Genomic DNA, 15,307 nt, shown 5'->3' on the forward strand with positions numbered 1-15,307 from the left:
ATTCATTTATTTTTGCTCTTATTGCCTTTGCCTTTGAGGTTAAATTCATAAAATCCTCTTTAAGCCCAAGGTCCCTGAGTGTAGTTCCTATGTTTTCTTCTATGCATTTTATTGTTTCAGGACTTATATTCAGGTCCTTAATCCATTCTGAGTTAATTTTGGTGTGTGATGATAGACAACAGTCTAGTTTCGTTCTTTTGCAGGTGGCTTTCCAGTTTTCCCAGCACCACTTATTGAAGAGGCTTTCCTTTCTCCACTGTATATTTTAGGCGTTTTTGTCGAAAATTATTTGCCCTTATAAATATGGGTTTATTTCTGGATTCCTAATTCTGTTCCACTTGTCCATGTGTCTATTTTTCTGCTAATACCATGCCGTTTAGATTACTGTTGTTAAGCATTCTTTTGCTTGTGTAATGCATTTGCTCCTTTACCAGGACTCCCTAAAAATATTCTTTTGTTAGTAAAATTACTATTTCAAATTTTGGTTATTTTTAATCTTAGATCAATAAAATTAAATTATTTTTAATCTTAGATCAATAAAAATTAAATTAATCTGTTAAATAAAATTGCAGGTTCTATTTTTATTAAAAGTCACATCCATTAAATCTAATTGTCAAAACCTCTCCTACCAAGAAACAACAGTTTTCTATATTTACTGTCGCTTCACCACAATTTTACAATTTTGTATTCTAGTGGAATAACTTCATAAAAATTTTTAAAGTCACTTAGTATTTCTCTTTCCAATATTTTCATTGATGGGATAGACATTTCCCATACATCCAAAATATAGTTTTTTGTTTCTATTGGTCGGTGGGAAATGGTGTTATATTGTTATACCTTGCTGTCCCTTAATGATGCATTTTATGTAAGACCAATCAGACAACATGCACCTTTCAGGTATTTCAGTTCCTTTCCCATATATTTATATTCTACAATGGTTATTACCCATGATTTTGACTTCAAGCTGAGAGGACTGCTGTTATTCAAAATGGGGTGGCTGGATATTATGTATTACTGTACTTGCAGAGATTAAATCGGAAGGATTCTGTTCAGAGCCTCAAATATTAACTTGTCGGTGGTCAGAATCTGATGTGTGATTTACTGGTGATACATGTACTAAACTCTTGACTTTAATATAGAGGAAGTCTTTCATAAAATCAGTTGTGTAAGATACATTTAGTTTATTTTCTGGATACAGAATAAACTTTTTTAAAAAGTTTAATTTTTTAATTGTAAAAAATCTCAAAAGGGTCTATAAAAAGTAGGATTCCTTTCTACTTCAACTCCCTAGACATCTTTTGCAGAAGTACCTTATATATTATTTCTTTCTTATATATCATAGATTACTTTAAATGTTGGTCTTAGAATATATGATATGTAAAATTCTTATTATAGTTGGAGAATTTTTGTTAAGTAAAAATGTTGTCTTTAGACTGTGGCATAAACTATTTCTTGGAGAAGTCTATTGCATAACCCTGTTGTCATCTAAACTAGACTGGATCACTTTTGAGAGTAAAAGGGGCAGTATTAAAATGATACTGGGATAGCAGGTACAAACTTGTGTTCACCATATCTATAAATCAAATGCATGTCTCTTTCCGATGAAAAATCATCCTGTTCCTCTGTCAGATTTCTTTTTGATTTGTCCCTTTAGCTGATCTCTTACATTGTTTTCTTCCCTTACAGACTATGCTGTGGAAGAGAAACCATCACAGATTTCAGTAATGCAGCAGTTGGAGGATGGTGGCCCTGACCCACTTGTATTTGTTTTAAATGCAAATTTGTTGGCAATGGTTAAAATTGTAAATTGTAAGTTAGAAATTTGTTCTTTAAAGTAAAAACGAAGTACTTTACTGACTCATAGATAATAAATAAAGCTTTCAAATTTATTACACAAGTATTTTTATATAGAGTTACATGTTACTGAAAACTGGATACTGAAGAAGTTGGTTTGTGTAAACTGTATATCCCAGAGGACAACTGTGGGACTAACTGAAACTCTTTCTTTTAGTCATAGAGGTGAGATAGGTTGAAATCTACACAGAGGAAAGCCAAACAAAACTTGAACTGATCTAAGTTCTTCCAGAGATGGGTATGTTATGTTACAACTCACCACCGGAATAACTGGTGGTAAATAAATTATGCAGGGGGGTCAAACAATTTACATACTGGAATTAAATCTCAGAAACCTTAATCATGGTACAAAACTTTTTTTGGGAGAAGTGTTTGTTAACTAACACATAGTAAAATTTCAGTATATCTTAAAGAGTCAGAAGAAACTTCGCAGTTCTTGGTGCTAGCTTCTTGGGCATCAGAATGAGAGAACAGTAACTTAAAATCTTGATTCCAAGATGGTATCAGAAAATAGAGAACACATTTATCTGAGATGAATATTAATAGGCACAGTTTTAGAGAGAGGAAGGGAAGAAGCACTGGGGAACAGTCCTCTAGTTTTCATTATATGCTTCTTTCAGGTTGATCTTGGAAACCAGAAACACCTATTTCCTTAGAGGTTCTACATTGATGAAATGCACGTTTCTGGTTTACTTGCTAATCATACCCTTCTAATTGCCCCTTTTCTTTCCAGGGTCAGATTTTAAAATATTTTGCTCAAAATTTCAATTAATCATATACAGTTTATAAGTTATACTTAGGAAATGGCTAACCTAGAATTCCTGAAATGTATATCAACTTAATAAAATTGGATTGAGCATCTCCTGATTAGGTATATAAAGCAATAATTCTTAAAACGAAAGGGATCTTTTATTAGTTTTAATTTACATTGTGGTATGCATAATTTTATTTGAATCTTTTTTTCAATTCCTTTGGGGATCCCATTGTGTTGGAGTACAAATGATAAAAATGTCAAAGATCAAACATTTTTAACAACAAATGGCTTAAGCTCTTGGGTCTCTACATAGCCATAAAGTAAAGAAGTGGAAGTAGGTAGTCCAGAAAAGCTGTTCTTTTCACCACTTTTTACTTCATGAAGTCAAGTCATGTTGTTAATTATCTAGAATTTTCTCCCAGAAAAGACTGTAATTAAAATGGAATCTTTTAGTCACAGATTAAATTTAATAAGTATACATAAAATTATAATTGTTTGAGGCCACAACTTGAATCTAAAACCATCATACTGTTTTTATTGTTGTTGTTGTTTCCACTCTTACATAAGTAATTATTTTCCTTGTTAAAGTGAATTTTTTTTAAATAAAGGTGGGGAAGTATATTTTTTAACAAGGATACTATTTGGTTTTATTTATTTTTAATGAAATGTCATTTCTTTTAATAATTATATCTTTTAATAATAGAAGAGTTAAAAGTTTTCAGTATTTTTGTCACTATTCTTTTAATTTCTTTCCAATTGTTTTTCTAAGTTTTTGCCTAGAAGCAGAAGCATTGATATATTTTATTTTCTACAGTAGTTCTTCGGCTCAATGCAGTGACAATTCACAGTTGAATTACACAAACTTAGTATGATCTATCATACTTTGCTGTATCATAACATAGATTTCTGTGCATTTTTTAAGGGTAAGAATTGAGAGGAATGTCTTCATATTTTTATTCTGTCTGTAGATGTGAACCGGAAGTGCTGGTGTTTCACGACCAAGGGAATGCATGCAGTGGGTCAGTCTGAGATAGTCATTCTTCTGCAGTGTCTACCAGATGAAAAGTGTTTGCCGAAGGATATCTTTAATCATTTTGTGCAGCTTTATCAGGATGCTCTGGCAGGTGAGAATGCTATATGATTTAGTCTTTACCCTTTATACGTGACAAACATTTGTGGACACAGATGCAAAATAATAGTCTTTAGTTTGGAAGCCTGGCATTGGATGTTGGTATTGGTGGCAAGTTAGAACTTGCCATAGTTTGAGAAAATTAAAAATTTTAGTACTTTACCTGATATAATTATTTTACAAAGGTTGGAATCAAAAGTTATAAGAGAATCCATTGGGATTGATGTAAGAATATTTTTGAATAGCTTAGGGATTATGATATTGATACTCAGTAGAAGGGAACATAATCATAACTTACTCCTCATCTCTTCAGTTAACAATATTTATATAATCATAATGTAAATACTCTACATTTAATTTTCAGATTTCAAGAACTACTAGAGTGGACAACTTTATTATGGTTTTGAAATCAATTGTAAATATTTATTGTAACGATGAAAAAGTAAATGCATAACTGTTAGAAGTTGTAAAGATACTAATATAAAGATGTACTATTAAAAGTTGAGAGAGAGGCTCACCTCTCTTGGCAGCCAGCTCTCCCTTCTGAGAGTGTACTTTATCTTCAGGTTGACTGCTCTTGGCAGCCTGCTCTCTTGTGTGTGAATGTACTTTTACTTTTAATAAAGCTAGTTTGCAAATGAAAAAAAGAAATTGCAGGGCTCTATAGTAGTCTTATTTTTAATTTTTGAGGGACCTCAATACTGTTTTCCACAGTGGCTGCACCAATTTACATTCCTACCAGCAGTGCACAAGGGTTTTCTTTTCTCTACATTCTCACCAATACTCATTATTTTAAAATTGATTTTTAAAAAATCTATTGTGGGAATCCAGCAAGAAATTAAATTATCAGAGTTTAAGTAAAGTGATGACAGTGGGAATAAAGAGTGTTGAAGAAATATAAAAGACAGTGATGCTTCAGTTCAGTCGGATTTGGTAACTAATTGGATGTGAGGGATGAGAGGGAACAAGTCAAGGTTGGCTTCAAATTTCTGGCTTGGGTACCAGAGTAGATGTTGTTCTTATTGTGATAGTGAATAGAAGAAGAGCAGGTTTGGCAGATGAGGTCTTTGTTCAGGGGTGTTGAATTTGAAATAATGACAACAGATAGTGGTATGTAAATGAAAGATGAGTATATGCATATTGACCTCAGAAGGTATATCTGGGCTGAAATACAAATTCGGGGCCCCAGTATTTATGTGATAATTGAAACTATGGTTGTGAATGGGATAGGCCAATGTGAAGACACTAGAGCTGTTGAAAGGAACGCTGAGAAATACCAACAAAGAAAGGCATAAATCTTTACATGAGTCATTAAAATATGTTTAGCATAAATGGTTACTCATTTTTAAAAAGTATCCTTATATATCAATGGAATCCATTTTGAACAAGTATATTAAAAAGCAAAAATTCTACAACAAAAAATTATTTGGAACTGATAGTGAGATAACGGTGATAGTCTAAGGTCAGACTAATATACCTCTAAGCCATCTTAAATATTATCTATAATGTAGAATGAGGATATGTACAAAGATATCTAAGTAAATAACATTTCAAAAGTGTAAATGAGTGAGCTCTCTCTCCTTGAATAGGAATCAGCTCATAAAATATTGGGACTAGAAGGTATCTTAGATCATTTAGTACAGCTATTTTATGATGAGGAAAATGAAACCTAGAGTGTTATGGCTTATCTAAATCACAAACCTAGTTGGCAGAATTAGGACTAAAGCTCCTAGCATTCCTTACTTTATGCTGGTAGCCTCTGTGTACATATTAATAATACAGCAGCTTTTTTAAAAAAAGATGTGCATAATATCTATGTGATATGTACATTTTATTAAGAATCCTGTTTTTAAATAATCAGGGTAGCAACTTGATATATTATTTCACTATGATATTTTTATAAGTGGAAACATTTTAAATTCTAAAATGATGTCAATTCATTATTTTTCTCCTCTGTGTAGCATATTTTGTGGAATTGGCAAATTATATCTTAAATTGCCCCCAGGTGTGAAAACCTTGAATACTCTATCACTTGCTTAGATGTTCTTCTGCCATAAACCACTCAAAAAGCCTTAGAAGCCCTTGAATGAAATTTACATGAACTTTCTTTATAACTTCCTATGAATTTTTAATCTAAACTATATATATTCAATAATATATGTGTGTATATATGTTTCCTAATGTATATATACACATATATTTTGTCACAATTGCTTATGCTTTCCACAGTGAGGAGAAAAATAGTATTTTGTGAGAAGTAACATTCTGAGTTTTAGGATGCTTTCTGCTTATTATCATGCCATGGAAGATTGTAGATTATATATTGTTTCTCCCCATCTTTCCTCCCTTCTCCCATGTTTTGTACTTATTTTTTGCAAACAAATATTCACAACATGGATTTGAATGAAATGGGAATTGTGTCTACCAGATTATTCTTTCTGGAATTAATCTCTGGTTGTTTCCCTCTCTTACTCAAAAGCCTTTATTGGCTCCATATTGTCTTCAGAATAAACTATATACTCCAACATTCAGTATTCTACATAATCCAAGCCTATATTTTCATTCTCATTTCTCACTAGTAGTCTGCCCAAACTTTCATCGTGATCATGCTGCCTCTCCACCCCACACCATGCTACTTCCCAACACCCCAACTATCTGAATCCTATCAGTTTTCTTAAGTCTTACTCAGAGACCACTTTCTCCATGAATTCTTTCTTGATGGTTCTTTCACATAGAAGTAATCCCTTCTTCTAAACTTCTTTAATAATCTTTAGAAAATTATTTGATGTATACAAAAATATAAACACATATTTTAATATTTATGTAAGTAATAAAGCATAATAACAAAATAACTATCTATAGACAAAATGCCAAACTTGGAAAATAAAAATGACCAGTTCACTGAAGCTCTCTTTTTACTTTCCTGATTACATCTTCCTTCCAAACCCTTTCCTCAACCCCTAGGTAACCATTTGCATCTATCTTGTGTTATGTTTTTCTCTATAATTTTATCACAAATGCTGATATCTCTAAGGATTATAACATTATTTTGCATGTTTTTAAACTTTATACAATTGATTTCACACTATATTCTTTGTGTGGTTTGCTTTTTATACTCTACCATATGTTTTTGACATTCATTCACAACTCAAGTGGTTCTAGTTTATTCATTTTCAGGCTTCTGTTTTATACTCATTACATAAATTTACCAGAATTTATTAATTCTCCTTCTGATGAAAAACTTGCTGTTTTTACTAGTCTGTTATTCAGACATGCTCTTTAAAATTTTTATACATGTGCACTTGAGAGTAGAATTGCTGGTTTATAGTGTATGGATATCTTCAACTTTATTAGATGATGTCAGATTGTTTCCCAGAGTGGTTTACCGGTTTATATATATCTTCCTATCCCCATCTTCTGTGTATAAGAGTTGCTGACATTTGATGTTATCAGAGTTTTAATTTTTGCCAGTCTGGATATAAAATGGTACCTTATTTTGTATCCACTGAGGCAGAGCATACATTCATGTATTTATTGGCCATGCATGTTTTGTCTTCTTTGACATACATGTCCCTGTTTATGACTTTCACCTATGTTTCTATTATATTAGTATTCTCTTGGGAAATTTTTTTTTTATCATATATACTTGACTATGACCTTTTTCTAACAGAGTTGTTCAGTATTCAGTATGTATCAGTTTTCCATTGTTGTGTTTCTAAGGCACAAACTTAGTGGCTTGAAACAGCACAAATTTATTATCTCACAGTTTCCATGAACTAGGAGTCCAAGCACAGCTTTGCTAAATCTTCTGTTCAGGGTACCTCAAAGTGTCAGGCATGCTGGGGTTCTCATTTGGTACTCAGAATTCTCATTTGGAGCTCAGGATCTTCTGGTTGGTAGCAGAATTCACTTTCCTGCAGATCCCCATTTTTTTTTTTTTTTTTTTTTTTATAGCTCTTGGCTCCTTAGAACTGCCTGCATTTCCTTGCTTTATGGCTCCATAGACAGTTTACAACATGGATGTTTGCTTTTTTCCAGGTCAGCAGGAGTGCATCTCTTTGCTTTGAATCTCTGACCTGTAGACCTAAATTTAAAGGTCTTAAATCAGGCCCACTCTGATACTCGCCCTATTAACTCAAAGTCAGTTGATTCATAACCTAATAATAGGAGTGACACCCCCCCCATATTCACAGATGCTCCCCACTCAAGGGGAGGGAATTAAACAAGACATGTACACCAGGAAGTAGAATTCTGCCTACCATACAAGATTTCTAAGCATAATTTATGACACAGACTTAAGCATACTTTACTCATTTTAATACCTTCCCCAGTCTTACTGTTGTTGACTGTAGTTTGTTTTACCTTTTGTAAAAGAAAAAAATTAATGTTTTAATTTATATTTAATTATCTATTCAGTATCAAAATCAATATTAATATTCACTTCTAAGTTATTAATTTCATTTGTCATCATATTTTCTCCATAACTGTTTTATCCTTTGTTTCTATTTGGAGTTACTGTTCTTGCTGAAATATGTCTTTTTATTAGTTATCTTAGTGAAGGTCTATGGTTGGTAAACTCCATTAATCTTTGTCTGAAATTTATTTCTTTGCTTTCACTCTTGAATAATTAGTTGGTTATACAATTCTGGGTTAACAGATTTCCTTCCTCCCTCCCTCCTTCTTTTCCTCCCTTCTTTCATTATGTGCCTAGTAAAGAGCATTTGCGGTTAAAAGAAAAAAAACCTGCCTGATATGCATTTAAATAAGCCTTATGTTGTTTACATTTTATATTTTCCTCCACCAAAATTATAAATCCTATCTGTGGTACTACCTTCTCTATATATTTTCTTCTTCCCTCAATGTCTCATACATAACTGTACTTTATTATCTTAATTCATTATGTTCACGAATTGACTTTATTCACCCAGTGAGATTGAAAGCTCTGTGCGAGAGGCTACCTTAACATTTTTTCATGACCTTTGAGGCAGTAATTCTTATCCTGATTCATACAGTAAAGTTGTACCATCTAAATAAGGAAGACATCAATATTTTTTGCTTTGAGTTGGGAAAACTTCCACAGTGTGATAGTACAAGTTATATCATGCTTGCCAGAAGCCCTGATAAAATTGAGGAGAAAATTTTATTTAACAAATGACATTTATTTAAAGAACAATTTTCTAAACATGGGTCTTCATGGTTGAAGTTTGGGAATTAGTGTTCAGTACTGGGTGGCCCAGTGTTAAATAATAATGATTACTAAAAATATGATTGATTTAGTGATGGAAATTAATTAATGAACTTTTTTTTTTAGGGAATGTCGTGGGCAACTTGGGACATTCCTTCTTCAGTCAGAGTTTCCTTGGCAGTAAAGAACATGGTGGATTCTTATATGTGACATCTACTTACCAGTCACTGCAAGACCTTGTACTCCCAACCCCACCTTACTTGTTTGGGATTCTCATCCAGAAATGGGAAACTCCTTGGGCTAAAGTGTTTCCCATCCGACTGATGTTGAGACTTGGAGCTGAATATCGACGTAAGTGGTAAAATACTTTCTTCTAAGGTACATGACCAAGACATGATGACTAAATAAACTCCTGAAATATTCAGAGACCCCTCATGTTACAAATTAGCAGAAGTAGTATTTTGAAATAGCTAAGCCGAACTTAGCCATTGTCTCTACTTATTTTGCCTATAATGGGAAGGACTGACAATATCAAATGAGAAAATTAGTGATTAAACTTATTGATTTTATAGTTCATTGATAAATATTTGATCATCTTGAGAAAAAATGAATTTTAACAAGTAACTTTGTTTTTTTATAGTATCTATAATTGGCAAGCATATTTTTTGTCACTTGGCTGGAAAATAGTTATGGCAAATTTTATGTACTGTACCAGATACTGGACACTAGTGTAGAGATCACTATTATTTGGTAAGGTAGCAACAGAAGAGCTTCCTTGCCCATAGCTGTAGCAGTGCAACTAAATGGTAATTTTATTTTTAAGACATTAGGGGCTAAATGCAAGCTTTTAATTAAAAGTATTCTGGTCTAAGAATTAGACCACATGAATAAGGTTCTTAACTCTGCCACTTACTAGTTTTGTAACTTTGGGCAAGTTACTCAAGTTGTCTTTCAGCTTCTTTTGCTACTAGAGATAATAATGTCACGATTTGTCTGTGATGCTACTATGCTAAATATTTTTTGAGCCCTAAATTTCATATGCTCTAATGTGTCATTATAATTATATTTTGAAAACTGTATCAACCATGACGTTTCTTTTACCAAAATTTTAAGCTACCAAACTTAATCTGATCATTTCCCATTTCCATAGTTTATCCATGCCCACTGTTCAGTGTCAGATTTCGGAAGCCATTGTTTGGAGAGACAGGGCATACCATCATGAATCTTCTTGCAGTAAGTGGGAATTTTTACTTTCTTTTTCCTTACCATGGTTTGTATGGGAAAAGGAGTTCTTATTTTGTTGATAGCAATGCCCCTGCTGCTTCAGGCAGGTGATTTATGCTGGAGGAAAAAAATAGCATATATATTCTTTGGAAAGTATATGGAGCTTTAGAATGAAATAGTATAGGATTCTAGCCCCTGTTTATATACTTATTATCCAAGTGACCTTGCAGGATTATTGTGAGGACTAGAGGTAATTTATAATTAAAGTACATAGCATTCTGTCTTGTTTTTATTTTAAGCTTGGCTTCCTAGGGATATACCCTATTTCTGTATACAGGCATACATCCTTTTACGCTTTGCAGATAATTGTGTTTTCATCAACATTATGGCAAGACCCTGCACCAGCAAAAAGATTGACTTGCTGAAGGCTCAGATGATGGTTAGCATTCTTTGGCAATAAAATATTTTTTAATTAAGGTACATTGTTTATTTTAGACACAATACTGTTTTACACTTAATGGACTGTAGTATGGTATAAACATAACTTTTATATGCATTGGAAACCAAAAAATTTATGTGACTTGCTTTATTATGATATTTGCTTTATTGTGGTGGTCTGGAACCAAATCCACAATATCTCCCAAGGTATACTTCTAGCTTATTGTTCAGCCAAAGATTGGTCAGAGGTTGTATTCAATCTTTGGCAATAAAATATTTTTTAATTAAGGTACATTGTTTATTTTAGACACAATACTGTTTTACACTTAATGGACTGTAGTATGGTATAAACATAACTTTTATATGCATTGGAAACCAAAAAATTTATGTGACTTGCTTTATTATGATATTTGCTTTATTGTGGTGGTCTGGAACCAAATCCACAATATCTCCCAAGGTATACTTCTAGCTTATTGTTCAGCCAAAGATTGGTCAGAGGTTGTATTCAAATACCTCAAGCCAGTAAGGTGTCCATTCTTTGCTTATGGATTTGTGTATGGACCAGTATTCAAACTTCATTCTTTTCTTTTCTGCTGGGCTCTTTTGTGTCTCCTCTGTACTTGCACAGGTTCTGACTCTGTTGACCAAGGATGTTGGTTGGCTGGGGCTACTTAGGTCTGTGCTGCATGTGTGCATAGACTAAGCTTTATCCTGGATATTTGAACAATTTATGAAGAACCCTGTGGCTATCTCACCTCCCAGAACTCCTTGTTAAACCTCTGGCCAGTTTGCCCATTACTTGCCCCAAACAGTAACAAGCTAGCAACCTCAGGCTAACAGAGCTGCTGGCCCTCTCTTTTCACTAGCCAGAGATTATCACTTTACTGACAACACTCCGAGATTCTTAAAGTATCTAAGCTTATTGTTTTCACAAACTACCTTGCCTTGGTTAAACTACCTAACAGGGCTAGGGGACAGCCTCCTGCAAGAAGGTCACAAACTCAACTCTTCTGATCTTAGTTGAGTTCAGTAGTTTTCATGAATAAACACTTCTCAGTGTATTTATGCCAATGGTCTAGGGTTTTGTTTTGTTTTGTTTTTTTAAACCATTTACACAGCTTCTTAGTTGCTTTTTGGAGACTTGATTTATTTCCTCACTCTCTCATGCAGTTGTAGTTATAGTTCCAGTTTTCCTTTAAAGCTATTTAAACAATAAGAAAAACTCTTATAGGTTTACCCACGTATTTGTCATTTCCAGTGCTCTTCCTTCCTTTTTGTAAACCTGTATTTCCATCTGGTGCCATTTTTCCTTCTGCCCGAAAGATCTGTAACATTTCTTGTAATTTGAGCCCGCCTGTAGTAAAGTCTTTCAACATTTGCATTTCAACATCTTTATTTCACCTTTATATTTGAAAGAAATTTTTGCTGAATGTAGAATTCTAGATTAACAGTTTTATTCTTTGAGTATTTTAAAGATGTTACTCTACTGTCCTCTGGTTTGCATTGTTTCAGATATTTTCTCTCTTGTCTTTGTTCCTCTCCACTTGGTTTTTCCCCACCTCTGGTTGCTTAAAAAAATTTTTTTTTATATCCTGGTTTTGAGCAATTTGATTATGTGCCTTGGGATAGTTTTTTTCATGTTTCTTGTGCTTAGGGTTTGTTGAGCTTCTTGGAGCTGTGGGTTTATAGTTTCATCAAATACACTGTCTACCCCATCCTCTCCTTCAGAGACTCTAATATTACAAACATAATAGGCTGCCTGAAATTGTATCACAGCTCACTAATGTTCTTTTTATGTCTTTTTCTGTTCTTTTTTCTCTATGTTTCATTTTGGACAGTTTTTATTGCTGTGTCCTGAAGTTTACTAATCTTTTATGTTGCAATGTTTAAGATGCCATTAATTCTATCATTCTTTTTTAAATCTCATTTTAATTTTCATCTCTAGAAGTTTGACTTAGGTCTTTTTCTATATCTTCTACGCCTGTACTTAACTTTTTGAACATCTGGAATATAATTATATTAATTATTTTAATGTCTTTGATAATTTTAACATTTATATCAGTTCTGGCTCAGTTTCCATTGATTAATTTTTCCCCCTTATTTTGAGTCATGTTTTTCTGCTGCTTTGCATATTGGTGCTTTTTTTTTTTTTTTTAATTGGATTCCAGGTATTATAATTTTACCTTGTTGGCTGCTGGATATTTTGTGTTCCTATAAATATTCTTGACAAGTAACACAGTTAATTTACCTAGAAATAGTTTTATCTTTTAAGTCTTGCTTTTAAGATTTGTAAGGTAGAAGCGAAGCTGTGTTCAGTATAGGGCTAATTATTCCCCACTACTAAGACAAGACTCTTCTAAGTACCTACAGTGACTTTTGGTACTCTCTGGAATTAGGTCAAACTTCACAGATTAAGGGCGCATTCCTTCACAAGACTGCTGTCACTTCAGATACAAGCTACAAGTGCAGGGGTTCCCAGGCCACCCATACTCTGACTGGATACAGTGATTCATGGAACTCAGTTAAGCACTATACTTAGCTGACTTCTTATATACCAAGCATGCATTTAAGCAGGAAAATATAACTCAAAATAAGGGGGAAAATTATATACTTATGATTATAGTTTTATTATAACATAGGGATACAAATCAGGACCAACTGAAAGAAGAGACACATAGTGCAAAGTCTGGGATTGTCTCAAACAAGAAGCTTCCTCAGGGACATGTCACCCTTCTTGTACATAGACATGTAACAATATTCGTAGAGTAAGAAAAACTCCCTTGAGGTTTTACTGGAATTTTCTTAGGAGGGATGATTGAATTATTGGCCATGTGATTGAACTCAGTCTTCAGCCCCCTCTTCCTTCCCCTGACATTGGGGTGATATAATGTGCCTCAAAGCCCCAGACTCTAATCACATGGTTAATATTTCTGGGATGACCAGCCCCCATCCTGAGTCACCTCCTTAGTAAAAAATATTTAGGGGCCCACCTTGAGTTACTAAATTAACACAGGCTTATCAGGGTCTACCATGAATAACAAAGACACTCTTATCACTCAGGAATTTCCAAGGGCTTAGAGGCTACCTTCCAGGAACCAGGGCAAAGGCCAGCCAGTTCTTTATTATACAGTAATACCCTACCTAATTCTTAGGAATTACAAGGTTTTCCTCTGTGGATTTTGGGACTAGGCACTATTTACAGAACTGTGTATTAGAAAATGTTCCCAGTAATCATTTGGGGCAGTCCTTACACTGACCTCAAGAAGTTTCCTCACACACACTGGCTAATCAGATCTCTGCTGGTTACTGGAGTTGGACCCTCTGTAAATCTTCGGAATTTTCTCTGATACTCTGCCCTGTGAACTCTGGCTACCTTGGTTTTTCTGGATTCTCAGGTTTATCTCCTCAGCTCAGGAAATCTGCCAGCCTCGCCTGGGTTCACCCTTCCTGCACCTGAACTTGAAAGCTCTCCTAAGGCATTGACTGAGGGCAATCATAGAGCTCATCTTGCTTGTTTCCCATCACTCAAGGATCACTGTCTTTGTTGCCTGTGATTCAGTGTCTTGAAAATCATTGTTTCATGTGTTCTGTACAGTTTTTTGGTTGTTTCAGGCAGGAGGATAAATCCAGTCCCATTTTCTCCATTTTGTCTAGAAGTGGAAATTTTAAAATTAAATCTATAAGATCTCTTTTTCTACAACATACATCTTATTGTCCCTTCCTGGTAAATTTAGTTTTTAGTCACATTTTTGACAGGATAATTTTTCTTACTATTACAATGTGCTTTGGAAGGAAAAGGAGATGTTTATCTTGTAATCTAGCAATAGAAGCCTAAGGTTTTTATGGCCTAGTCAATTCATTTATAAAAACATTTGTTAGATTATCTACTAAAGCATCTCACTCTCAATCGCCACCTCCTCTGTCTCTAATTTACCAGGATTTACAGTCTATTGATTCTACTACTTTTTCACTGTCTCTCAACTCGAGCCATTTTTTTTTTCTCTTTACCTTTCTCATTCATTCCATGGTTTCATCACTAAATTACTTTTTTACATAATTCTTATTTCTTTGTCTCTTTTACCCTCTATCATGGTGGCCTGGTTGTATCTACCTCTTTTCTTTAAAAATTTTTTAAAAATTTAAAGTAGAATTCAACTGTTTTGGAGCATATTTCCAAGAGTTTTGATAAACATATAGAGTTATGCTACCACCACTATCACAATCAAGGTACAGAATGGTTGTATCGCTCCAGAAAATTTGCTGGTATATCCCTAACATCTGGTAACCAGTTTTAGGCTTTTCAGACTGTCATATAATTGGAATTATACAGTATATATCCTTTCAATCTGGCTTCTTTTATTATCGTAAAGCATTTGAGATTCATCTGCATTGTATGTATTGTTGGGGAGGAAATAAAATATTTTTCCTGTATTCATCTTAGGTTCTTCAGATAGGGCTCTGTAAATTAGATGGGCCAAAGACAGATTAACAAAGGGCATATATTAGAGTGGCATATTCTGGCACTCTTCTGTATTAATAATTCATTTTTTAAAATTTTTATTATTATTATTTTCAAGTGTACAGTACATTGGTTAGACATTTATATAGTTTATAAAACGGTGCCCTTAACTGCTCTTTCTCTCCTCTGGCTCTCCATCTAGCCCTTACATTAATGCTACCTGCATTCCCTATGCTGTGCTCCCCATCCCCATGACCATCTATC

General features: G+C 33.7%; 1 protein-coding gene across 1 annotated transcript in view; it reads left to right on the top strand.

The window, feature by feature from the left end:
- ZFYVE9 (zinc finger FYVE-type containing 9) overlaps window positions 1-15,307 on the top strand; it is a 124,585-nt gene that overhangs the window by 78,897 nt on the left and 30,381 nt on the right. The window contains 4 exon segments of the mRNA XM_025052057.1: window positions 1,687-1,809; window positions 3,577-3,732; window positions 9,049-9,273; window positions 10,073-10,155. Coding sequence (XP_024907825.1) covers window positions 1,687-1,809; window positions 3,577-3,732; window positions 9,049-9,273; window positions 10,073-10,155 — 587 coding nt within the window.

Source organism: Pteropus alecto, unplaced genomic scaffold (assembly GCF_000325575.1).
Source record: "Pteropus alecto unplaced genomic scaffold, ASM32557v1 scaffold25, whole genome shotgun sequence".
Taxonomy (NCBI): domain Eukaryota; kingdom Metazoa; phylum Chordata; class Mammalia; order Chiroptera; family Pteropodidae; genus Pteropus; species Pteropus alecto.